Genomic DNA, 27561 nt, shown 5'->3' on the forward strand with positions numbered 1-27561 from the left:
CGGTGCTGCCCGCGACTCCAGCAAAAATATAATATTTAAAGGTACGGCGGCGGGGGGCAGGAAGGAAACGAGGGCAGACGGGAGAGGAGGGTTACTTCACATGGTGGATGAAGGGGAAAGGAGAGGGCAGGGGAGAGGAGGGTTGCTGGACATGGGTAGATGGAGGGAAGGGAAGAGGAGGGTTACTGCACATGGTGGATGAAGGGGAAAGGAGAGGGCAGGGGAGAGGAGGGTTGCTGGACATGGGTAGATGGAGGGAAGGGGAGAGGAGGGTTACTGCACATGGTGGATGAAGGGGAAAGGAGAGGGCAGGGGAGAGGAGGGTTGCTGGACATCGGTAGATGGAGGGAAGGGGAGAGGAGGGTTACTGCACATGGTGGATGAAGGGGAAAGGAGAGGGCAGGGGAGAGGAGGGTTGCTGGACATGGTAGATGGAGGGAAGGGGAGAGGAGGGTTGCTGCACATGGTGGAAGAAGGGGAGAGGAGAGGGCAGGGGAGAGGAGGGTTGCTGGACATGGGAGAGGAGGGTTGCTTCACATGGTGGATGAAGGGGAAAGGAGAGGGCAGGGGAGAGGAGGGTTGCTGGACATGGGTAGATGGAGGGAAGGGGAGAGGAGGGTTACTGCACATGGTGGATGAAGGGGAAAGGAGAGGGCAGGGGAGAGGAGGGTTGCTGGACATCGGTAGATGGAGGGAAGGGGAGAGGAGGGTTACTGCACATGGTGGATGAAGGGGAAAGGAGAGGGCAGGGGAGAGGAGGGTTGCTGGACATCGGTAGATGGAGGGAAGGGGAGAGGAGGGTTACTGCACATGGTGGATGAAGGGGAAAGGAGAGGGAAGGGGAGAGGAGGGTTGCTGGACATGGGTAGATGGAGGGAAGGGGAGAGGAGGGTTACTGCACATGGTGGATGAAGGGGAAAGGAGAGGGCAGGGGAGAAGAGGGTTGCTGGACATCGGTAGATGGAGGGAAGGGGAGAGGAGGGTTACTGCACATGGTGGATGAAGGGGAAAGGAGAGGGCAGGGGAGAGGAGGGTTGCTGGACATGGGTAGATGGATGGAAGGGGAGAGGAGGATTGCTGCACATGGTGGATGAAGGGGAAAGGAGAGGGCAGGGGAGAGGAGGGTTGCTGGACATGGGTAGATGGATGGAAGGGGAGAGGAGGGTTGCTGCACATGGTGGATGAAGGGGAAAGGAGAGGGCAGGGGAGAGGAGGGTTGCTGGACATGGGTAGATGGAGGGAAGGGGAGAGGAGGGTTGCTGCACATGGTGGATGAAGGGGAAAGGAGAGGGCAGGGGAGAGGAGGGTTGCTGGACATGGGTAGATGGAGGGAAGGGAGAGGAGGGTTGCTGCACATGGTGGAAGAAGGGGAGAGGAGATGGCAGGGGAGAAGAGAGTTGCTGGACATGGGTGGATGGAGGGGAGGGTGGAGTGAGGATGGAGATGAGATGATGGAAAAGGAAGAGAGTAGAAAAACTGCACATGGATGAAGAAAATAGGCAAAAGCTGGATCCACTGGACAGTCAAGTTTGCGGAGGACCCAGCTTTTACTTACGGATGTAGGACAAGAAATGAAGAAGAAAGGCGGAAAGTAAACAAATAAATGGAAAGGAAGCCCTGGAAACGGAGTTAAGAGGACAGATAGTAGCAGAATCGGATACTGGGCCAGCACAATCAGAAAAACAAAGTCACCAGACAACAAAGGTAGAAAAGATCATTTTATTTTCATTATAGTGTTTGGAATATGGCCAGGTGCTCAACATTAAAAGTTTATATTTATTTACTTATTTATGGCATTTTATCCCACATTAAACATGAATTAGGGTGTTTTGTGGCTCTACATGAGAATTGTGATATTATGATCCCTTGTTTCAATATTGTTGACGGTCTGCATTTTCCGTATGGGTGGTATATTGGTGTATTAGTTTCTGCCCAGTGTAATATTTATGGTACAGTAAGGTTCAGAGTGTGTTTTTGCACAAAGTTGTGCATAGTGTTTTGCAGTTGACGATTGTGGTTAGTATATGCTTTGAGCAACCACTTTATTCTTTGACATATGATACATAACTAATATCTAAATTTAATAAAAGGTATTAATTGTGACATTTATTTATTTTTTTCTGTGTGTGATCAGACAATTATGGATTTAAGCTCCACCCCGGCCCCACCCCTAACCCCGCCCCTTTAGCCTCCCCAAACAGTTGGGCCACCGACCGCCTATGGGGGGGGGGGGGGTGTTGCCGAGCCGAGTGTCGACGCCACGTTAGTGCTGCCCTACAGGAGAGAGGATAGGTGAGCCGGCACCGCGCTGCTTGGATCCGCTGCTGTTCTGTGGCAGTGGCGTGGACTGGACATCATTGGTAAGGTTTTGCCTGCCCTTTTGTTGTACTTTTCATTATAATGGCTGCTGGCTGGCCTGGCGTGATGGGCCTACTTTAAGTACATTTGAGGCTGCAGGTTGGGTGGGGGAACTGGAACCACCAGGCCAGCTGGGGAAGAAGAAAAGAAAGACAAGGCAGGCAAGGAAATTTCTGTGTTGGGGGGGGGGGGACAAGCTAGAATCAGGGAGGAACGAAGGAGGGGAGAGTAAGGGCAGGAAAGGAAAATAAGAACTGATGGAACAGAAAGGCAAAGAGGAAGATTGGAAAAACAAGGAGGAAATTTCTGTGTGTGTGTGTGTGTGTGTGGGGGGGGGGGGGGGGGGGGGGGGGAGGGGAGACCAAGGCAGGAGGAAAGGAACAAGGAAGATAAGCTGATGAGTAATAAAATGGATTGTAAATGATAAGTAGTTGTCATCTGCTATAGAGAGATTCTATTCGACATGAGGTTTGAAGTGGTAGTGCTTAAATATAGGTAGCAAGGAGGGTAATCAATCATGTGATAGGCTTTGGGTTTTGTATAGTACTACTACTATTTAACATTTCTAAAGCGCTACTATGGTTATGCAGCGCTGTACAAGTTAACAAAGAAGGACAGTCCCTGCTCAAAGGAGCTTACAATCTTAAGGGACAAGAATGCAGTCAATCAAATTAGGGCAATCTGGGTTTCCTGGTTAGTCCAATGGTTAGGTGCCGAAAGCGACATTGAAGAGGTGGGCTTTAAGCAAGGATTTGAAGATGGGGAGGGATAGATCCTGTGTAGTGCTATTATTTAGTGTTTAAGATGGATGATTACGGTATGCCTTCTTGAAAAGATCTGCACTCCATCTTTCAGCTCCTATTTCCTTTGCATCTTGTGCCAAACCGGGGGGGGGGGGGGGCGCCAACTGATAGTTTGCAGGGGGGCACCAGAGACCCTTGGCACGGCCCTGCCTGGGCAGAGGTAGATGATGGAGGCCAATGTGTAGCTGTTTTCTACCTCCTCATCTTGTGCTGATTGATTGATTGCGGGGGGAGCAGAGGAGGGCAACTTTTGGTATATGTGCTATGAAGGCTTGGAAAAAGTTTATGGGCCTGTGTGCCAGGGAAGGGGGGAGTGTGAGAGGCTCGGAGAAAAATTAGGGCTGGGGAGAGAAGGGGAAAAAAGCTGAGGGGTTACAACACTGGGGGGTAGAGCAGGGTTGCCAACTCTGCATTTTTACCACTGGATTGGCAACTTTAGGTGGCCGTGGGCAATTTTCTCCAGTCACAGGTTTTGACTTGCTGGGCAGTTTTAGGGCAGTCCTGCGTCCACGCAACCTGCCCCATACCAGTAGGCTGAATTATCTCTGTCTCTGTCAAATTTGGTGCCAGAATGAGGTTTGGTGCATCTCAAGCCTCATTCCAGCTCCAAAATTGACCAATATGAGGTGAGGTGGGTGATGACCTTATCATGCTGGTGGTCTGGACTGGAGTGCGAGGCGCAGCACAGCAGCCACATGAGAAGAGGAGGCAGAGCAAGCAATAATGCTGGCACGGGTGGGGCAGCCTCGGCTATTTTTGGGTGCCCATCTGGCAATCGTGGGGCAGAGAAAGCTATTGAGCCTGCCAAGTGGGAGCTGGGAAGGGAGATGAAAATTTTGGAGGGAGGAGGGGAGAGAGACTTGCTATGAGGCCTTGGGCAGGGTGGAAACAGGCCTTTATAATGGTGGGGAGAATTGTACAGAGAGAAGGGAAAAATCTGCATCCTTTGCATAAAAATTTGACAAAGTTTCCCAGGCGTATAAGCTTAATATATATAAGCACCTTAAATCAAACACTAAATATATAGTGAACTAAATGTTTGGGGTTTTTGTAGGAACCTTTACTGGTAACTCTTGAGCAAACACCAGGACCACTTACTGCAGCCATGTGCCAGTTTTTTACTGAGATGCAGGAGACAAAAGGAGCCACTGTAACGCCTAAAGAGCTGTTCTCTCAGATCTGCAAGAAGTGAGTACCTATGCATTGCACAAGCTGTTAAGTAGGTAGAGAGAAGAGATTGTTACTGGTGTCTGCCTCCTCCACTATAGGAAAGGGGGGGGGGAAGGAGTAGGTGGCTCAGAAGAATACAAAGCGGGTAAGGGCAGGGTGTATATTAGAAAATCACAAAGGTAAGGGGAATGTGTGCAAGGAATATGTGATTGAGAAAATAAGACAGGATTGTATAGTGGGGATCACACCAAATTTGTAACGCCATTGTGAAATTTTTGTTTGTTTGACCTGCCACAAGGGTCCCATAAACTTGGAAATGCTGGGAAATAAAGGCTAAAAAGTACTGTTTGTAGCAAATTGTCTTATTTTTCCTGTTCTTCAGAGCAGTACGATTTAAAGGATACCAGCAACAAGACAGTCAGGAATTGCTTCGCTACTTACTGGATGGAATGAGAGCAGAAGAAATCCAAGTATACTTATTTTGAATCTGTCCTTTTTTTTTATTTAATGTTAGTGTGTATGTTCAGTGCTAGGTTCTTGATGAAGACATCTCCTTTTCTGATTTTTTTTTTTTTTTTTAATACTATTGAGCTCAGTTTCGAAAGAAAGAGGACGCCCATCTTTCGACATAAATCGGAAGATGGGTCATCCAAATTGGTATAATTGAAAGCCAATTTTGGACGTCCCCAACTGCACTCTGTCTCAGTGATGGCCAAAGTTCAAGGGGGCGTGTCGGAGGCATAGCGAAGGCGGGACTTGGGCGTGCTTAACACTTGAGCGTCCTTGACCCATAATCAAAGAAAAGAAGGACATTCCTGACGAACACTTGAACGTTTTAATCCGGACCTGTTTTTATTACGACTAAGGCACAAAAAGGTGCCCGAAATGACCAGATGACCACCGGAGAGAATCGTGGATGACCTCCCCTTAATCCCCCAGTGGTCATTAACCTCCCTCCCACTCTCAAAAAAACATATTTCAAAATATTTCGTGCCAGCCTCAGATGTAATACTCGGTCAATGACAGCAGTATGCAGGTCCCTGGAGCAGTTTTAGTGAGTGAGTGCACTTCAGACAGGCGGACCCAGGCCCGTGCCCCCCTTCACCCGTATGGGCTCAGCACACAAGGTAAGGGAGCTATGTAGCTGGGAGCAATTTATGAAGTCCACTGCAGTGCCCCCTAGGGTGCTCGGTTGGTGTCCTGGCATGTCAGGGGCACCAGTGCACTACAAATGCTGGCTCCTCCCACGACCAAATGGCTTGCATTTGGTTGTTTCTGAGATGGACGTCCTTGGTTTCGAAAATTGCTAAAAATCAGAAACGACCATGTCTGGGGACGTCCATCTCTAAGGATGACCAAGTTTAAGGATTTGGACGTCCCTGGCGGAATTTTCAAAACAAAAGATGGACGTCCATCTTGTTTCGAAAATATGGGTTTCCCCGCCCCTGGATCAGGATGTTTTGCAAGGAGTCCAAATCGAAACGTGGACGTCCCTTTCGAAAATGCCCTTCCACGTGATTTAGACTACAGTAAAAGCAGCCAGTGTAAAGGGGGAAAAAACCCAACTCCATGCTAATCGCTTAACACGTGGGGTGGGTTATGGGCAGAAATTTCATGTGGGCCACACAGTCAGTGTGTTCACCACATGTCAAGGCTGCCGATGGTGTGGGTGCACTTGATGCTATCAGCATGTATTAACACACTACTGAAATGAGGGGGGGACTGATAGCCCCCATCAGAAATAGGACCCTTCTTGCAGTTACCGGGGGGGAGGGGGCTTGGTGAGTTATTGTCAGAGCAGTCCAAAAGTGCTCCTGTCCCATTGCCATTCAAGCTCAAAATTGTAGCTCTGACCCCCCCCCCCCCCAAAGTAATTGCTATATTATACCTAGGGGTTAAACTTCGATATATTTATCATATAGGCTTAGTATTTATACATGTTTTGCACTAATGTGCTATAAATGCAAAATTTTACTGTACTTCAGTAAATAGGTTAACATGAAATTATGACAAGAAGGAACAATTTTCCTCTACAGTTATTCACAGCCCAGAGTACAGTGTGATTTGGGGTCTTTATTGAAAGATTTCTGAAAGTAAACTTTTTCTTATTTTTAGAGATTAAGTGCTGCAATAATTAAAACACAGAAGGATTCTACTGAAAAAATAGAGGAGGAGCTAAAAAAGAAAGTAAAAGGTAAGTACATTGCAAGGTACTAAAACACAGCTGTCTCGCTTGTAAACTGACGGTTCTTTCTGCCAGTTTTTTTTTTTCTTTTTTTGTCTAAATTCAGTAAATTTATGTATTTAGTTCTCCTGGATTTTTATGCAAGTTTTTATATATTGCCTAAAGCATAGCCTTAGAGGCCCTTTTACCAAAAGGCGGTAAAAGGTGGCTAACATTGGCAATGGCTCGTGAGATTGATGCACGCTAAGGCCACCTGTTACCGCCACTGGTAAGGCTTTTTTTTTTTTAACAGGCCAGTAAATGGCCATGCGGTAATTTAAAAAATTGCTGCATGGCCACTTAGTGCTGCAGCCCTTACCGTCTCCTATTTAGGAGGAGGTGAGGACTTCTGTAATAACCCAGCGGTAATCGGGCAGCACGCTCCTCTACAAGCTACAAGTGCTACAAAATAAAGTATTTTCTAACACCAGAAATGGCACGGGGAGACCCAGAACTACCACTGGGCTCCTGAGTGAGCCCAGCGGTAGGGCCAATTTCACCATGCACTAGGCCAGCGGTAGCCCTACTGCCCTTTAGTAAAATGGCCCCAAGAGTGGTATTAACAACTGCAAAGGATTAAAATATAAATCCATATACGCAACTAGTTTCTCCTACATCTGCATGCAACTATGGAACGCACTACCGAAGGCCATTAAAAAAACGCAAGATTTAACTATCTTCCGAAGGCTACTGAAAACTGATCTATTCAAATAGGCATACCAATAATATTCATCCTCAATACATAATAATAAAGACTACACATGAATTAGAAAAACCGAACTCTTATCACTTGACTGACTGACCTCTTTCACTTTAACCCTTATGCTGAATATAGTTTCACTTTAACCCTTATGTTGAATAATTTCTCTACAGTCGATGATCTAATGTATGTTACATTCCTATTTATCACATAGAAATTAATATGCACTACCACAATGTATTCCTCTCTACCACGTATGCATGCACCTTAATGCAGCGACTTTTGTATTCTGTGACCCGGAAATGGCAATCGCCATTACGGCAAATGTAAGCCACATTGAGCCTGCGAATTGGTGGGAAAATGTGGGATACAAATGCTAATAATAATAATAATCATATGCTTAGCCACAGGGTTGTCACTTTTTTTATACTGAGATAGTCTGAAAAGGTACCTGGAAGATTTCATTTGTTTATCAAGAAAAACTGTGTATTCCTTGTCATGCTGCTATACCAGTCCAAGTCAACCAGTCATATGTAGCAGAAATCAAGGAAAGGAAATTTATCAGTTAAGACCAAATTTTGTGATTGCTTTTCAGTTATTAAAATATATTCTCTCTAGGAGATCACGTGATGTGCTGAAGAGAGCGGAGGTGGAATTGCTGTCCTCTCGGGCGGAACCCTCCCTGTCGCCATAAAAACGTCCGTTTTAACCTCAAAATTATAAACTTAAAGCGTACAGATAGTAGGAGTGCATGGACAGCTTTGTTACGCGCCTAGACACGAGGATGCCGCCGAAAAATGTAAAGAAAGAAGCTGAGAGGCCCCGCGCTGCGGAAAGCAAGATGGCGGCGAGCCCGCCGAAAGAGACGCCAGAGCCGATGTTCACAAATCAGCAACTGATACAAATAACAGAGGCGGTAAAATTGGCACTGGATCCCCAGTTAAAACAGTTAGCCACTCAGTTAACTTCAGTAGAAAATCTACTCACCGATACGACCAGGCGCACAGGCGAACTAGAACAAAGAGTGTCCGCCATAGAAGACGAAGGAGCCGGAACAACAACACAGCTTCAGGCATTGAGATCCCTGGTGCAAAAGCAATCTCAACAAATCGACGACCTTGAAAATCGCTCGCGACGAGCCAACCTGCGAATAGTAGGCATACCTGAGAATGTATCAGAGCGCCTACTACCTTCAGTGCTAGAAAAGTGGCTGCAAAACGAGTTTGCGTTGTCAGACGGAATGGGTGCCATTTGCCTCGAGCGAGCACACCGAGTGGGGCGGAAAATGGACAATAATCAGAAACCCAGGATGGTGATGGTAAAAGTACACAACTTCGTGCACAAGGTGGAAATTTTAAGAGGTGCCCGACTGAAACGAGAAACCTTGGCCTTCGAGGGCTCTCCGGTGAGGATCTACCAAGATTACTCCTACGCACTGCAAGAACGGAGGAGGGCCTACAGCCAGATTTGTACAACATTGGTGGAAGCGAACAAAAAATTCATGCTAATATACCCCGCTACGCTACGAGTCAATCACCAGGGCAAATGGCAAGTGTTCATGACCCCCAAAGAAGCTCAAGAATGGGCGGCAGAGACACTTCAGTCACAGCAAAGCAGAGATAAATAAATAAAGGACTAAAGAGAACAGACTCTGGATTTAAGCAGCAGGCAAAGCAGAGGCCCAGAGCCATCTAAGGAGGTATTGGAAAGGGGCCCACAGATAAAGTAAATGGCGGGGGAGGGGGAAGCCCCACATCATTGATCTCACTATTTCTCTCATATGTTAGGTGGGGGGAACAGAAGGGTTTGTACGGGGATGGGTAAGGAGTTAAGGGAGGGCGGGAGGGAAAGGGTGGGGCAGAAGGGTAGGAAGGGGGGAAGCAAGCAAGCGTTGACCATGACACAACACATTTCTAAGAAGTCACATAGCACAACAAGAGAGACCTGGGTAAATAGCACAACTCACAGTGTCTCGGGTGAGGCTGGGCACCTGAGGCAGACATATAAATACTATTTGCCATATAGAGTCCCACAGACAAATGCACATTAAAACCATCAGATTTGCCTCCTGGAATGTGGGAGGTATAACGACCCCGATAAAAAGGGCAAAAATCTTATCAAATCTAAAGAGACAGAAAGTAGATATCGGATGTCTCCAAGAGACAAGACTTACGCCAGAGGAGCATAACAAACTAAAAAGGCAGTGGGTGGGGGAGGTACACTCAGCATCCTCTGGGGATCGGAAAGGCGGAGTGGCAGTGCTGATAAGAAAAGGGATAGGTACAAAATCTGAATTAGTGAAAGCAGATCCAAAAGGGCGATATGTTTTGGTACGGATATGGGTACAACAGAGAAACTTACTAATTCTGGGAATATATGGACCAAATATTTATGATGCACAATTTTATCCTAATCTTGTTCAGATGTGCCTCCCATACAAACCTGAGCAGCTCCTGGTAATGGGAGATCTCAACCTAGTGGCAGATCCAAATGCAGACTGTTCAAACCCGAGAGTTGCTTCGAGAGGAGGACCAAGAGCGCATGTACTTAATTCCTTTAAGCGTTCACTCAATTTGGTAGACACTTGGCGTAGTTTACACCCTGGGGAGAGAGACTTTACTCACCTTTCCAGAGCACATGGCACACTTTCCAGAATAGATTACATATTAATAGCCCAGACCGCGTTTCCGTGGGTGCGGGCCGCTGAGATAGGCCCAGAGGAGATATCGGATCACTCCATAATATGGATAGACGTGGAGGTACCAGGGTTTTATCAGCAGGGTAGGAGTTGGAGATTCCCAAACTATTTGTCCCAGAATAGTGAATTCCAAGAACATATCAAAAAGAAATGGGAGGACTATGTTCAGAATAATAGGGAACACATGGATCAGCCTGGTCTGTTCTGGAGTGCAGCTAAAGCCGTACTCAGAGGAGAGATAATAGCCTTTGTACACGCTCACAATAAAAAACAAACAATAGCAATAATGAGACTGGAACAATCCTTAAAAAAAGCAAAAGCCAGATATATTAAGCAGCAGACTCAAGAACATAAAGACCAGCTTCGAGCAATGCAAGTGACGCTAAATGCCTTACTTCATGACCGAAGCAAGAGATACCTAGCATACCAGAAATTTAAATTTCGCAGGTTTGGAAACAGACCAGGGACGATGTTAGCAAACTTAGTTTCGGCGTGGGGACCACGCAAACCGATAATAGCCCTCCAAGATGAGACGGGTCTCCTGCAGAATAAGAGCGAAAGGATAGCCGAGATATTGACAAAATTTTTTTCTAGACTGTATAGTTCGCCTGAAGACCCAGAGGAAGGAGAAATACAAAAACTTTTGGAACAGGCAGAGCTCCCGAAATTAACAGACAGTGAGCGAGCAGTCCTAGAAGAACCACTAGAGGCTAGGGAGATACAGGAGGTGGTGAAGTCACTACCACTTGGATCCGCGCCGGGCCCGGATGGGTATACCGGGGAATTTTATAAAATTCTACCACTCTCATTTTACCCTGTTATTAGTGACTACTATGAACAAGTAGTTGGGGAGGGACAGTTCCCACATCATGCAAACACAGCCTTGATCTCCCTGATCTTAAAACCTGGGAGGCCAGAGGGCCAGGCTGACTCATATAGGCCCATCTCATTACTCAATGTTGACCTAAAAATACTGGCCAGGATACTAGCAAATCGCTTGGCCAGGATTTTGCCCAGGTTAGTGGGTGAGGAGCAGGTGGAATTTGTTAAGACCAGACAGGCAGCCAAAAACGTGCGCAGACTACTATTAGCCATGGCGACCGGTCAGCTGACAAAAACCCCAACATCCATAATTTCACTCGATGCTGAAAAAGCATTTGATCAGGTGGGATGGACATATTTGTTCCAAGTACTGAGGCATATGGGATTTGGGGGCTGGTATTACAGAGCTATAGAATCCTTGTATGCAAATCCGTCTGCTTCGGTGATAGTAAATGGAGTTAAAGCAGAATCATTTGGAATATCCAGAGGCACCAGACAGGGATGTCCCCTATCCCCTACATTGTTTATCCTATCATTAGAACCCCTACTGAGACTTATAAAGAGAGCAGAGGGAATCCCCGGGGTGAAAGTTGGGGGGGATACTATAAAGGCCCTAGCGTTTGCAGACGACCTGATGATAATATCAGCCTGCCCGATGAGCTCATTGGACCAACTGCTGAGCCTAACAAAGGAATTTGGGCAAGTCTCTGGTTTCAAGCTAAATAAAAAAAAGTCTCAAATAATGGATGTATATCCGAGTGGAACTCAGCAGGAGAAGGAAAGTTGCCCCATAGCCAGAGTGGAAGAGAAAATTAAATACCTTGGAACCAACATACCGCAAGACCTATCTAAATTATACCAAGAAAATGTCGAGCCCTTGCTTGAGACCACTCGCATAAAACTCCAGTTGTGGGAGAAATATCCGCTGTCCCTTATGGGACGAATTGCTATTTATAACATGATGATAGTGCCAAAGTGGCTCTATAAATTTCAAACCCTTCCACTTTTTCTTAAGAAAGAAGATGAAAAACGCTTGCACCGGTATATACAGCGCTTTCTGTGGAAGGGAAGGAAAGCACGCCTCCCAGTACGGACGTTGCAAATACCAAGAGAATATGGAGGATTGGGATTGCTCAGCATCAGGTATCTTACAATAGCAAGTGGCATGCGACATATTTCTGATTGGTACAGATCAACCTCAGACTTTTCAGCAACAAATCTGGAAACAACATTAACACAGGGAATACATTTCAGTAGCCTGTTGCATGTGGGAGGCGGTCAAGCTCCTAAAGTCCTACAACAATCGCATATAATGCCCACGGCAAGGGCGGTCTGGAAGTGGGTTTGCCGTCACCATCAATTTTCTGGACGAATTACGCCTTTTCAAGCAATTTGCAATAACCCACAATTCCTACCAGGAACTCTACACCGTAGATTTAACCAATGGCAGCAGAGCGGACTGGTATACTTGCATCAGGTCTTGACATCAGAGGGGAGAACCAGGCCTTTCGTGGAGCTTCAGGCCCAGTTTAAATTTGATGAAAGAGATAGATTCTACTATTGGCAATTGAGACATTATATAAACAGCTTGCCCTGGGAATGCCTCACGGAAGATGTGCAGGAGGAGATTTCCTCAGCCTTTTCATTTAAGGCACAGGGCAGAGTGTCATTGACAATGCATCACAGACATTTAAGAGACATGACAGAGGAAATAGATTATGTAGCTCTGGCCCAGGCGTGGACGGAGGAACTGCAAATGACCTTAACGCCTCAAATACTACAGGAATACATTTATTCGACGCAAAAATCATCAAAGATGGTCCAATATTGTGAAATGGAATACAAATTTGCATTAAGAACTTACATTCCACCAAGGAGAGCCTTCCATATGGGCATCTCTCCAGATGGAGCATGCCCAAAGTGCGGGACGCAGGGCGCGACACTAGGGCACATGTTCTGGACTTGCTCGAAAATACAAAGATTTTGGACCAGAGTAATACAAATGACATCCAGTATTTGGGGCGCCACATGGAAGAAAGGGCCGCTGTTGCTGTTCGGAAGACCAAGGATAGTTCAACCAACTACAGCAGGCTTCAAGGGATTTACTTGTAGAGCTGTACTGGCAGCGAAAAAACTTATTCTCACAGAGTGGATTACAAACAAAGAACCGACTCTGCAGAAGTGGTGTGAGTTGTTAATGGATTACATGAAATTCGAAAAGAGATTAGCAGATTATAGAGGAGAACTGAGATTCACAGACAAAGACTTTTATAGACTATGGACCCCATTTTGGCAATCAATACCCCCAGGGGGGAGAGGACGTATTTTAAATATGTGAGAAATGGTCAATGTTACAATCAAGCAGAATAGTCTGTACTTAAAAGGGACGAGGGCGGGAGATGGGAGGAGGGGAGGGGGGATGGAGATGGGGATAGAGAGGGTGGAAGGGGGGGGGGGTAAGATTTAAAGAGTTAAATTTAAAGTTTGTGACTACACAGAATATCGTACTGAGGCTGGGAAGGGGTAATTTTCCCTAACCAGACCTGTGTATAACTTATAGAATAGATTTGCATCGGAGAGAGAGAAGATTTTGTTAAATGTTTTATTGTAATCACATGCAAAATAATAAACAAATTTTGAAATAAAAAAAAAAAAAATAAAAAATAAAAAAATATATATATATATATATATTCTCTAATTCTGGTAGCACAGTGCAACTTGGTATTAACCACTTAGAAGGTTGAAACAATTAGAAAGATGGAGAAACATGTTCAAAAAATGTGGGAGCTGTTATATATTCTTTATCTGCTGGTTGAGTGCTAACGTCCAGGTGGTTGGTTGGGTGTATGTGAGTTTGTTTTTGAAACCTGAGTGGGGGTTCTTTAAAATTTGCCTGTAGATTAGATCTGGTAGTTAAATTTTTGGAGGGTGGCTAATCTGGTTCTGTATATTATGTATGTATTTCATTTATAACCTGCCTATTAACAAAAAGGTTTTCATGAAAAGTTGTGAAAAAAAATAGAAAAGTAGGGAAATTTCACACCTTAGAACTATTCTATGACCATCTGGAAGTTCTCATGATTCACTGCTGGACCTATAAAAGACATCTGTGAATGCGTTAAAATGGTGGCAATTTTCTTTTTCAGAGTATGAAAAGAAAAGAGCAGTTCCCAACTTTGTGGATCGAATTTTTGGTGGAGAACTAACTAGTACAATTATGTGTGAGGAGTGCAGAAGTGTAAGCATGCATGATTTATTGATCAAAAGATACTATTAACAACAAACTGCAGCAGTAGAGCACCTTCCAACCAGCACCTCTTCTTTCCTCTCCTGGCATGGCACTCCAGTGGTCCACCTTCTCCTCTGCATGCGCCTTCTCCCTGCCCCTCACCACTGCGGTGAAAACAGTGCTGCTTCTCACCTGGTCCAAAGTGTGTCTGTGTAACAGGATGTTCTGAGGCGGAATTTCCTGTTACATAGAGATGCTTCGGGCCGGGTGAGAAGAAGCACTTTTCACTGCAGCGGTGAGGAGCAGGGAGAAGAAGCATGCAGAGGAGAGAGGGGCTGCTGGAGTGCCATGCCGTGAGAGGTAAGAACAGGTGCTGGCTGGGGGAGAGATGATGATGACGTTAATGCATTAAATGTTTAACTTGCATTTTAAACGTGTTAATCACATTATTACTGCTACTACTTATCACTAAATGTACAACCCTGGAATCAATATTAAACCAACTAAATACTTATTCACTACCTGAGTAGTACCTGGGGAGCTGAGGAAAATTTAACTGCTCAGTCTTTGAACAGGGTCTTAGTATAGAGGTCTATACCTTCCACACTCCCACTCTGAGACCAAAAATTTCCAGTAGATTCAGTCAGATCGCAGAGCATAAATACTGAGGGGCTTCTGACCTACAGCAGTGCAGATTATTTCTCCTCAGCTTAGGCGGGAAGAAGAAGCTGTCACTTCTGTAACAACTTTACAAACAAAGGACAGACACCATCTGCTGGCCAAACAAGGGAAATGCACATCATAAAAAATAGCTATACAATTTACAAGCAGGAAAATTCCCTGTTTCACCACACCTAGGGGTATGTTTACTAAGGTGCATTAGCATTTTTAACGCACCTTTAAATTTCAGGCACATTAAGTGCTAAAGCGCCTATACATTTCCTAGGGGTGCATTAGCATTTAACACGTGTTAACCATTTACGCGCCTACAGTGCACCTTAGTAAACATAGGTGGTAGTTACTAATAACTGGGATTAACAGTTAAAAAAAAAATCGCATCTTTAACAGTAGCCAACATTAACTACACCCCTAAATCAGGAAAGCATTTATGTCTCTTAATCTATAGACTTTAAGTTTAGCCAGAAAGCAGCCATCTGAGAAGAAAAAGGTTGGTTAGACCTAATAGGTATGTACAGAAAGTGAGATTTTGTTTTCCTACTCTTGTCTCTGTTATGGGTAACCGTGAGCAACCCAGAAACTTCCTCGGTCTGTGTTTTGATTTTAAGTGTTTGTATTACTTAGTTCTGTTGTCACTTATGATGTATTTTTAATTGATCTGTGCACTGTTTACATTGCATAGTCTTACTGTAAGACATTCTGGGCAGGGTGCTATATAGAGTTGATTACCTGTAATGGGGATCACCATAGTCCTCAGGATAATGCAGATGCAATGGTTTGGCTGCATTTTCTTTTAGGATTTCTCGGGGGGAAGGGGAGAGAGCCCAAATCAGTAGGAATATATCTCTCAAAATCAGAGCTCACAGAAGTGTAGTAATATGCACATTCTCCAGCTAACAAGAATATATATCCACACAGTATGAAAAGAGATTTTTTCTGAAACATACCAGAAGTATGTGGGGGGAGGGGGGGTTATATACACACAGCATGCCTGGTGTGATGGGGGTCACCTGGTATCCTGTCAGAGTAATTGTGGTAGTGGTCACAGGGACAGTATCATTTTAGCATGTGCTATAGCAGTTTGGTGCATGCTATGTGTAACAGAAAGCACACACTGCAAAGATGCTGCATGGCTGGGAGGTTGAGACAGCAGCTATGGAGGCTAAAAGTAGCTCAGGAATTAGCTGTGCCACCATGCTGCACCCATTTGGGGCAAAAGGAGGACAGTACTGGGGTCAGACTCTGAAGACTGGGGTGAAGGAGAGCATGGAGAGAGTTCATTGCTCCCTCTCCCCACCCTGAGATACACTCAGGTGTGAGGTAGGTCTTGCCCCAGTTTTGGTGATTTTTAAGGTTCTCTACTCCTACATACAGATTCTAGAGTTAACATGTTTCTGTTTTATTATTAATATTTAATTGTCATGTCCCCTACCTCAACGCAAGCGGCGTCCTCAGGTTGCTCAGGGTCCCGTCGACACACACACTTGACTGGCACAGCCCTGAGTCGTGTGTGTAGTTCTTCTCTGGCTGCAGGCTCCTTGATTGCTTTGCTTCCATGCACCTGGCTCTGCTCTCTCTCTGCCTGGCTTCCCTTGCTTCTCTCCTATTGGTCTTCCGGTTCCTCCTTCCCCTGCTCTTGTCCTATGGCTGTGCCTCTTCTCCCTGCTGATGTCAGACGCCAGCACTTTATCAGCTAAGCTTTCCCTAGACTCCTTGCTTCGGCTTCTACTTTGGTTGGTGTTACTTGCTCAGTAGTGTGCTTCTCCTCTACTTTGTTTTTCGTTGCTGACTCTGCCTGTACCTGGATTACTCTCGTACCTGCTGCCTGCCTACTGACCTTGCCTGTACCTGGATTACTCTCGTACCTGCTGCCTGCCTACTGATTCTGCCTGTACCTGGATTACTCTCGTACCTGCTGCCTGCCTACTGATTCTGCCTGTACCTGGATCACTCTCTTGCCTGCTGCCTGTCTGGCCGTCACGTTCATCACCCCGCTTCCTGCTCCATCTCATAAGCCCTGCAGGCCGCCCGCACCTAAGGGCTCAACCTCTGGGGAATAGCAGTCAGCGCAGGTGAAACCAGGGTTTGTCCGGCCGCCAAGCAGAACCTGGTCCGAGTACCGGGCTTGGCAGTGCTCTACTTGGTATAAGAACTCACAGGTCTGACATCAATATACTGCTGTTTGGGCCTGTATCGGAGAGAGCTTATGAGGAACAGGCTTTCTTACATGGCTTGCAAAAAGGGAAGAACTGCCTGGGAAAGAAGCATTTGCTGCAGGATAATATATAGAATAGATTTTTGGACCTGCAATAGATGGAAATATTAGTATCCTTGTATTGTACCTCTCAGAGCATTGCAAAAGTCTCTAATACACTGTGTGGAAAACTTTTGCTTAGTTTGTTCCTATGGGATTTGTTACCCCACATGTGTGCTCAGGATGCTGCTTGCTTAGTATGTTCCTATGGGATTTGTTACCCTACATGTGTACTCAGGATGCCGCTTGCTAAGTCTGTTCATGCCAAGCAGCAATCCCTTATAGCTGCTTATTACATTTTCCAGAGAGGGATCCTAGTCACACAAATTTAGTTTGTCGTCATTTTATTTCGGAAGATATTTTGCAGCCCGGTTTTCAACTACCACATTTCTATTGTGAGAGATCTATTTATTTATTTATTATGACATTTCTACCCCGCATTTTCCCAAGAAAGCTCAGGTTCAATGTGGCTTACATAACAAATTAAGAAGAAGCATTACAAGACAATTTTAATACAAGAATACAACTATTTAAAAAAATTGTTGACTGGCATTCCAAGTCATATTTGCATATGTTTAAAAGCGGATTTATGAATTAGGTAAAAATGTCCCAAAAGTGCTTACTAATCCATTTTTTTCAATGTGAGAATGGGTTCTGACTGTGTATCAATGAATTTTACTCTGTTTTTGACAGGAAACCCTTGAACCAGCTTTTTAACCTTACCTTGAGATTTCTATGTTATCTAATAACTGGAGTTCATGATCAACCAGATCAAATATGCATGAGAGATCATATTGCAGCAGTATAGTCTGATGACCCCTATATAATAGGCTTCATATGTCATTTGAGCATTGAGCCCAAAAGTGTCTCAGTACTATATCCCTTTCAAAAGCCTGACTTTGTAAAATGCAGAACATCAAAATATTAAATACTGTAGTTGGTTAAAGTGGGTGGCCATTACTGCTTCCTTAATTTAATAAATAATGGGATGTTGACAATTGGCCTATAGTTAGATGGATCAAATTTGCTACCCGTAGGACTTTTAAGAATAGGATTTAGCATGATATCATCCAATAGGGATGGAAAATTCTTTATTTTTAGTATGTTTTCAGGCCATGAGTAATGCCAAAGGAGAAATACTGGGGAAGGGTTCACAGGAGATAAGAGGGATAAGTGTCTAATATACAATATGGAAATTTTCTTTTAATAAAGTTTGAAGCTCCTTTGATCGGACTGGGTAAATGTTTTCCCATTATTTTGACAACTGGAATTTTTTTTTTAATTATTAGTTACCAGAGACTCTGTCTGTTGATGCATTGTATATGAAGTAGTTATGTGATCTAGCATTGTTAATAGGTGTCTGGAATTAGCGGAAGTCAGATCATTAGTCTAGATTAAGCTTTCTGCAATTCTAAATAATGTTCTAGGTTCCCCTTGATATTTTCCAATTATAATTACTAAAAAAAACTATCAATTTGTTTCTTTTTAAGGTGTCTTTGGTTCATGAGACTTTCTTGGATTTGTCTCTTCCTGTTTTAGATGATCAGGTAAGGTTACAGATCAGTGTGTAGACTGCTGCGTTGTCTTGATAAGTGATGTTATTCACTTGCCTTTTTTTTTTTTTTTTTTCAAATGTCACAAAAAAGTGAAATGCTTCCTATGCGAGGGAATGTAACTGTTACTGGCACTCCTTTGAATTGCTCTAATTCTGGCTATGGTGATAGATGTGAACAAGATAGTAGGTCAGAAATGGATGTCAGCATGGCCCAGAAAAATTAGATGCTAACATAGGAAACACTGACTTGTTAGGCCAGTTAAAGTTAGGGTTTGTGACTTTTTATAACTGGAAAACATACCAATAACACCCCAGTGGGGGAAACCTCTGGTTTTCAGGTTATAAGCTAAAAACCAGAAAATCATCCTACATTGCCTTGATCTGATTACCGTCATGGCTGGGTGACAAAGAAGTAGGACCAACCTCTTTACTTCTCTCCCCCTGATTAGCCCAAGAAGAGACCAGGCTTGCCAGAACTAGCAGTGGCCAGTGCATCTCTCCACTAAGTGGGGTAATTCTATAACACTTCACCTATATATAAGTGCCTAGAAGGCACCTGATGGTGGCATAAATGTAAGTAGGTGTATATATATATATGTTTTGCTTGTGACTGCTGTATGCTGGAGAGATAGGTAGGAGAGGATGGCTGTACGCTGCATGATTGGCAGCGTTCAGCACATGAACAAAGAAAAACGGGATTCAGATCCATTCAGTTAAAACCTATTTCTATTAACTGTTGTGTCCTAAGTAGAATGTACTGGCATTTCTACCATTTTTAGATCTGAATACAGTTTGCTTACTTAGGTTGGTAAAAAGAACACAGCTCAAAGAAATGCAAAAATGTATTATGAAAAGAAAAGCGAGGAAGATGAAGACTCCTACATGAAGGAGAAAACAGACACCCTTACTGCTCCAAGTAAGCATCTTCAGAAAAAAGCAAAGAAGCAAGCCAAGAAACAAGCCAAGGTTAGCCATGCGATATTATTAGCATTTTTGCTATAGTGTTATACTAGTAAAATGCATGTCACCTACATTAATGCTATTTTTTTTTTTAACTGAAACTTTTATTGAATAAACTGTCAAATATGTAGCAATTTACCATAAGGGTACAAATCATCTGGAAAACCCAAATATAGCAAAGTAAACAACAACTCAGGCATAGTCATGCCCTGATTATCAAAAATACCCCAGCCAACAATTCTCCTCAATCCCTGAACAACCCCCTAATTAACAGCAAAAATTTATACAAATAGAAAAAAAAAGTTTGATTTTTGACCTGCATTTCCACCCACCAGCGATGGAAAAAGTAATGACAAGCATACATTTCAAAAGCCTGCTTAAATATATCCCCCCTTCTCTTTCAGCTTCCAAGTCATTTTATCATATTGCTGCAACTCATGGCACATAGCTTTCCAGTATCCCACTGAAGTCCCTAATGTTTCTTACCACCCAAGCTTGGGATGAACCCTAATAAGCACTTTTTAGGATCATTCACCCAATTCTCCCCTATCTATTGCTATACCTAAGTCCAAATACTCCACCAGGATTTTTTATGTTTCAACAATTTTATTGAGAATCCAACAAGTTAAACATTTCCACAAGCTCTGTATGATTTGACATAAGTAAGAATCATAAAAACAAAACAGTACAGAGTAAGAGAATCCATCCTCAAGGTTTTAAATTTCCTCCCCTCCCCCCATCTGTGCACCACCCCTTTACCCAGACCTATTCCCTTAACTAATCAGGAAAAAAAAAAAGCCAAATTGTTGCCCATGAGGTGGAGCATCAAGTTTTACCTTCCTCCTAGGAAGAGGGGTTTTTATGATTCAACAATTTTTATTGATGACCGAATAACAATCAAATTATAAGCATCGTATTAATTACAACCCACTTTAAATGCAAACATATTATTGTGCCACTCTACACCCAACTTCTACCATGACCAAAGGCATCCTCCATAGGCCCCTTAGACAAATAACACACCCTTCCCATAACCAAAAAGCCCAGCATTTTTTAATAATTGGGCATTTCCACCACATGTGCTCAAACATGCCACTTCCCTCTCAGTTCCTCTAGCACATACCTGCTTTTCCATCCCCAGCCTTTGTTTAGTATTATCTATGAAGAACACTGAATTGTAGTTAATAATTCATAATAGAGGAGCAAGTATGAATGTTCGATTAGGTATTTGATATATCACCTTTTGCTGGGACAAGCAAAGCAGTTCCCAAACTTTTCAAATCTGTTGTTGAATATAGGCAATAAACAGGAACACTGAGAACAATGATCAATCAGGCAAAGCACAGAGGAGTTTTGTGTCTGATAGCCCTCCACATAGACAAAGAAAAAACGTCTGTCCCAAGATGAATGCAACAACTCAACAACCCACACCCCTAACAAAATGAAAAAATGATATAGTTACAAAGTATTCAATATCAAACTACGGGCTCTGGGAGAAAGGGAATGTATATAAGGACCCCACATAGGCAGTTCCCAAACTAAGAAGTAGGGAAACGCAAGAAGGGAACTACAATAATTGATAGGAAAGCAGAAACGCAGAGCAGAGCAGAGGGAGAGGCAGAGAGGATCTTGACATGTCCATGTGCCATACATCCATATCTATGCTAAATCTTGTAGAGCAATATTCTGGCCCAACCATCTCTCCAAATCTGCCATATACTTAACGATGCTCCAAACCCTTAGTGTGCCCTAAAGTATTATACTCTAGATGATAAAAAAAATTTTCCCACCTTGATTCAGTTTAAACAGCATGGCCTCCATCTGGGTGGGGAGTTCTGTGTAGGTTCTTTTTTGCATGATTTCCTAACAAGAAGTCCTATAGGTGAAAAAATTGGTGAATATATGGGTTTTTCTTATTCAGCCGTTTTGAGGTTGGGCATGGGATATTTAAAATATTTTGTTGAACCCTTGGGTTCTTGTATACTTTCGGACTTGGATAAGAGTCCACCAAGTCTGGAAGTGCAGGTCCCTTGTTGTAATTTAAAAAAAAAAGAAAAAGGGGGAGGGGTGGAGTTGATTGGGGAGGAAAACATATTTTCTCTTGTTGCAATCGTATATTCTTGTTTAAAAAAAATTAAAGATTAAAAAATATTTTGAAACATCTTTGCATTTAATCGCACTGTGTCAATTTATCTCTTGAGCTTTTTGAAATCCTATGTAGACCATGGCAAATAATCAAGGGACAGTAATCTCACTTGTGGGTTGAGTATTTGCAGAGTTTGCTGCCATACCCTAATTTAAGGGGGTTATAAATGTGTGTTGTCTCTGCTTTGGAATCGCCCCTAAGTTGTTGGTCTTATCACTTCCATTTCATGTCCCTCACAGAAAAAGCAATACTTTCCCCATACTCTAACTTCACCCAGTGGAGCTGTGGGTGATCCCAATAATGGGCTCAAATTACTCTCAACACTGCAGCCATGTAATTACTTACGCCCAAGGTTGGAAAACCTATCCCTCCCTGGCCTTTCCTTTGAACCAATATTGATCAAAATGAGATTATAAAACAACAAAATTGTGCACAATATATATAACACTATCTATGTAAGCACAGATTAAAATATTTAATAAAATACAGAAATGAATATAATTGTGACAAATGTGCTCTGACTAAATCACCTTGCATATCGCCATGAGATCAATTTAGGGAGCAATCACAGCACATTGTTCCCCAAATCTACTAATGATGATACATAAAATATATAATATTCACTTTCCACAATAACAGAGTATCTTGACACATAGGTGGCCCCCAGAAATAACTCAAATATGTATGAAATGAAGGTTCACGGTACAGACAAAATAACATCCTCCACCATAGTGTAAAAACGGATGATGATCATAAAGTTCTCAAAGCATCCACCGGTATTTCCCTACTCAGATCTAAGTTTAGCATTTCTGCTTCTTCAGGAAGAAGTGCTGGTTCTGCAAATAAGAGGAGGTTTTGATGTACAGATGTTAATACATTTGTGCACACTAACCAAGTTTCATTTCACTTTATAAATTTCAAACCAACCAATACATCCAAAGGCACACACTAAGTAGGAAAAATTCCCCAAACTGAACCGCAACATGAATATCCTATATCGGTCAAGAGATGCAACCCAAAGTTGTGTGATGATGCTCAAAGAACGTAAATATTAAATGGAATGCAAAACAAGAACTTTTCCCCTAACTTTTGAAAAGGATTAAGCCACATATTGAGCCTGCAAATAGGTGGGAAAATGCGGGATACAAATGCAATAAATAAATAAAAATAAAAGATTACAGCAAAACAGCAGAGTCTAAGCATTTGACATGCAAACCTATGGGACTGACAGTGTCCCATTTAAAGTTTGTTCTTCGTATAATAAAATTCAGGAAATGTCACCTTTGAGGCAGACCTATTTGCATTAAAACTACAAATTTAACGTCCTGTAAAACTGATTGATTATACTGCACCCAAAGCTCAGTTAGAGGTACTATCAACCTCTTACTCCTAATATTACTGAGATGCTCTGAGATTGTCTTTTTAATTGACCTGTGTGTTTGGCCTGTATAATATGAACCACATGGGCAAATAATACAATATACAACCTGAGATGATGTGCAGTCCATATATGTTTGCAGAACAAATTGCCCTAAATTGTGTGGCATCGTTTTGAACAAAAAGGCCCGTTTGTACATTAACTCTCCAACCCGCCCATAGGAAATTCTGTAACGTGTTTATCCCATATTTTGAATTGCCTGTGGGGAATGTTTATGGGGAGGTTAGCAAATAAAATTTAGGAAAGATCATCATCATCATGATGGTTACTACACATTTTTCAAAGACGGTGCTAACAAGGTCTAAGCTTTAAGCTCTTCTTGGAACTTTAATATCAATTTACCATAATTTAAGGGGAAAAAATTCTTCAACGTTACCAGACAGGAAAATCTTAGTACCACATTGCTATTTTGAATGGGAATTATGGGCCTAACTCCTGAGGGGAAATATTAAAAGCCAAAAACTCCATTTTTGTCTACTACTTTGAGACGTCTCCAAATTTTTAATTCATCCAATAAAAATTTCTAGGATATTACGCGATCCTTCAAAATGGTTTGATCCTGCATATAAAAGTGCTTCCTGTTCCACTCCATTAACCAGTATAAGAGTAATATTTAAAGAGGCTTGTAACCTAGCCACCAGCAGTTCATGGCCAATACAGAAAGTAATGGGAATGTGAGGTACCCCTGCTTAGCTGATACACTTCTTATTTTATCCCATTCACCACTATATTTATTTATTTTTGTACATTTATACCCCACATTTTTCCCACAGTTTTGCAGGCTCAAAGTGGCTTACAATGCACTGATAGGCTATAGAGCTCTGAGGATTGTGATACAGTGCCTTGACCCAAGTCTACCTGTTTCAGAACTTTTGTCCATTCTACCCGATGAAAGGCCTTTCAGAGTCACCACACAAAGTACCTTTCTTTAATTCCTTGGCACATAGCTGATCAGGTTTGATAATTCTCCTAATGTCATTCATATCTCCCTGTAACAAATCTGGTCTGGTTCCCAATATATTGTGGGAGAACCACTTTAGCAAAAATGTTCATATAGGTGAGAGCAAATAGGTCTATGATGTGCACATTTTAAAGGGTCTGTACCTGGGTTGGGAAGAATTAATGTTTGCCTTGTACATGGACAGGGGAAGGGGATCTCCCTCCTAGAATCCCATTAAGATGCCAAGTTAGCACTCCTACTATCTCATGTTGCAGCACCATCAATACCTCACATAGGAACCCATCCTCTCCTCTGCAGTAATGCATTTGTGTGATATTTTCAATGTGCTAGTTAGGAGTATTTCTGTAGAAAGGAAGATTTAAGTTCTTTAATTTTTCATTTTAATTTAACATACAGGGCTGTTAAGGCAGCTCACAAGCTCTGATACAGCATTCTTCATTAAAAGTGCCCTCTTAACTTTGGTTGTGCATGACGTGTATCTCTATAGTTTAAGAGGACATTTTGTATTGTAAATTTGCCAGTTTTACTTTTTTTGCTTTTCATAAGCAGTATATTTTTAATTTAACAGAACCAACGTCAACAACAAAAAATTCAAGACAAGCTGCTTCCTTTAAATGATGTTTCTCAAAAGTGTAACACACCACAAGAAATCAAGCCTGAAACTGAGAATGTGGAGCAACAGGCAGAATCTTTAAATAAAGATGATCATGGCATAAACCAGACAGAGTTAAATAAAGAGAATGTAATATATGCACTAGGAGAAGAGGAAAATAGAAGAAGCTCCGAGCAAGACACAGAGGACAAAATCAGTACCGATGATACTCTGGAGACCTTGTTTTCCATTACTGAGGAAAATAGTAGATTTGATAATTCATACCAGAAAGATGACTCTAACGATGAGGAGGACCTTGTTAATGCTATTACTGAACTAAATCTTAGGTCTGCTGTTGAGCCCAGTGATGATCATACAAGCATTTTTGACAGTGAGACTTCAGGAACAAAGCTATTTGAGATAGTAAGTGAGGACACAGAGAGAGCTTTTTCCACTCTTGCAGAGAGAAAAGAGATAAAAACATCTGAATGCTCTGTTCAAAATTGCTTGTATCAGTTCACTCAAAATGAGAAGCTCAGTGAAACCAATAAAGTGCTGTGCAGTGTGTGCACAAGAAGACAACCAAATGGACCAAAGGCAAACAGAGGTATGTTCATCAAAGTAGCTTTTATCAATAAAATGGCAGCAGTATATATCATCATTTTTTTTAAATCACATTGGGAAATACAGATTAAATTATAGGATTTTTGTGCACATAGGGACTTTTAAAGAAATATCTCAGATTCCTGGGCTGAATGACGAGTAACACAAAAATCCAATAGTCTGTTTAAATTAATCACACTTTACTGTGTTCTGACCAGCTACTCTTTTTAAGGGTGTGGTCGCATGAGTGACCGGAAGACTTGGACTCCTCATAAAACACAAGCAGCGGGTAGTGAAAAGGGAAAATACACAGGCTTGTTTCTTCACAGGTTCTGCACCCTCAGTCTTTCTTTTCAAATGTAGTCCTTGTACTCTATCCCCAACAGGTTCCTCACTTCACTATATTCATAGTTTTCCCTGTAGCTTGTCCCAGGCATCTCTCACAGGTTTGAACAGTCACTTCTCAGAGACTCTTAAACTAAGGTTCCAAGGAACCCCTCCTACCTTTGTAGAATCTCTTCTAAACACAACTCCGGGGTAGTAATATCCACAGAAGGCCACTCCACTTCCCCAGGCCTTCCTCAGGTACTACAGCCAACAGGACACGCTGGCAGGATCCTTGCTCTCAGGACCTTCCTTTCCAGAGGCCTCTTCCTTTGGGACCTCCCTCCTGGATGGTTGTACACTCTCAGGGCATTTAACCTTCCTTGCTTCTGAGCCCCGCCCTTCTAACTCATGAGCTGTTTTTGGGGTTTTTTTTTGTCAATTTAGCACCGCCTGCTTTCAGACAGCTAAACTGCACCCTGGGGGGGGAGGGGCGGTCTTTTACAAAGCAGCAGTAAGCCCAACGTGGGCGTAGCAGCTGCCAGTGGTAGTTCCGGCTGGAGTGCGTGCCATTTCCGGCGATGTAGATTTTTTTTTTTTTTTCTGTAGCACGGTTACCGCTGGAGCCTTTATCACGTGGCCATTTTTTGGTTGGGGGGGCATTTTACCTGCAGCGGTATAAAGGGCCCTGTCGTGCAAGAAAAATGACCCTCGCTGCTACCGCAGGGCCCTTTTTCCAGCGGCTTAGTAAAAGGACCCTTAGTAAGGAAGTACTGTCGTCATACCATCCACTTCCTCACAAAGGTGTATTTAAATGCCCCTTGTGAGCAAATTGCAGATTAAACTGTTTAATGAAGAACACTAATAGGAATGGGGAAAAAAAATCCTATAGCTGAGGGAGTGCTTCTGATTTCATGTTAGTCTAACCAAAGTGGAAATTGGATAAATAAAGCAAACTGGAGGGAAATTTTTAAGACATGTTCTTATAAGTTTTTCCAGTCTGCACTAAAGCTTGTCTGTGGAAGTGAGATGCCTTTGATTTACATCTCAATAGACCTATAGCAGCTAATGGATTCAGTTGTAAAATATTACTGTTTAAAATTCTGTGACAATTCTTAATGTGACTATATTTTATATCCTGAAAATTTAACAGGTTGCCATTATGAATGTCATTGCACTAATATAAGGAATATGTGGATACAGTATTCTATTTTTCAAGGTGTAAACTGATTTTTTTTTTTTATTGACAGTCCTTATACATGTTTCTCTTCTTTTTCTCCCCCCCCCCCCCCCCAAGGTGACGAGAAGCATGTTTATACTAATGCCATAAAGCAGATGCTAATTTCTCTCCCACCCCTGATTCTTACTCTTCATTTAAAGAGATTTCAACAGGTAAAAGTAACTTATTGGCTCGGTATTCCTGTGTAGACACTGAGGGCAGTATTCAGTAGTACAAAATGAGTACAAAAAAAGGCAATGCTGAATAACAAGGAAATGTGCCATGGTATCTGCCACAAGTAAGGGGTATGTGTCTTCCCTATCTAGACAGCTGGTTCGTAGTGGGGGCCCACATGAACATGATGGCCTAATTGGCCCATTTCATCCTTCAACAGCATTGTGGCCAAAACTAGAAACTGACCAAAACCAGCATCTGTGGTTTCTGCCAAAACTGAATCTGACTGAAATTGGCAGCTCTATTTCGGCAGAAATTGAATCAGAAAACAAAGCTGATCCAGGACCCAGCGGTAGCCTTCTCTTGGACCTACCTTTTTATTGGTGGGTAGCGGGTGCAGGAGCGTCCCCACTCTTGCTCCTGGGCACGTGTGCTCACTCTTGCCCGCATGTGATTGCTTTTTGCCTGTGCCAATTCCATTTTCAAGATGGCTGGGACCTCCAATGGCAGTCTTGGAAACTGTTTTCTGGGCTGGGTGCATGCAGGAGCAAGTATGGATGTTCCTGCACCCACGACCCACAAACAAAAAGACCCAGGAGGGGACTACCATAGGGGGTGGCTACCATGGGGTGGAGGAGTTTGGGAAGGGGAGC

The 27561-nt window shown here is 43.0% G+C and overlaps 1 protein-coding gene across 6 annotated transcripts in view; it reads left to right on the plus strand.

Annotated features, from left to right (window-relative positions):
- USP16 (ubiquitin specific peptidase 16) overlaps positions 1 to 27561 on the plus strand; it is a 70169-nt gene that overhangs the window by 28578 nt on the left and 14030 nt on the right. For all 6 annotated transcript variants that reach the window (XM_030204281.1, XM_030204283.1, XM_030204282.1 and 3 more), the window contains 8 exons: positions 4216 to 4349; positions 4714 to 4801; positions 6447 to 6525; positions 13922 to 14013; positions 18427 to 18483; positions 19296 to 19457; positions 24565 to 25195; positions 26813 to 26907. In XM_030204281.1, coding sequence (XP_030060141.1) covers positions 4216 to 4349; positions 4714 to 4801; positions 6447 to 6525; positions 13922 to 14013; positions 18427 to 18483; positions 19296 to 19457; positions 24565 to 25195; positions 26813 to 26907 — 1338 coding nt within the window. The remainder of the gene's footprint in view (positions 1 to 4215; positions 4350 to 4713; positions 4802 to 6446; positions 6526 to 13921; positions 14014 to 18426; positions 18484 to 19295; positions 19458 to 24564; positions 25196 to 26812; positions 26908 to 27561) is intronic.

This window comes from Microcaecilia unicolor, chromosome 5, assembly GCF_901765095.1.
Source record: "Microcaecilia unicolor chromosome 5, aMicUni1.1, whole genome shotgun sequence".
In the NCBI taxonomy this organism is placed as follows: Eukaryota; Metazoa; Chordata; class Amphibia; order Gymnophiona; family Siphonopidae; genus Microcaecilia; species Microcaecilia unicolor.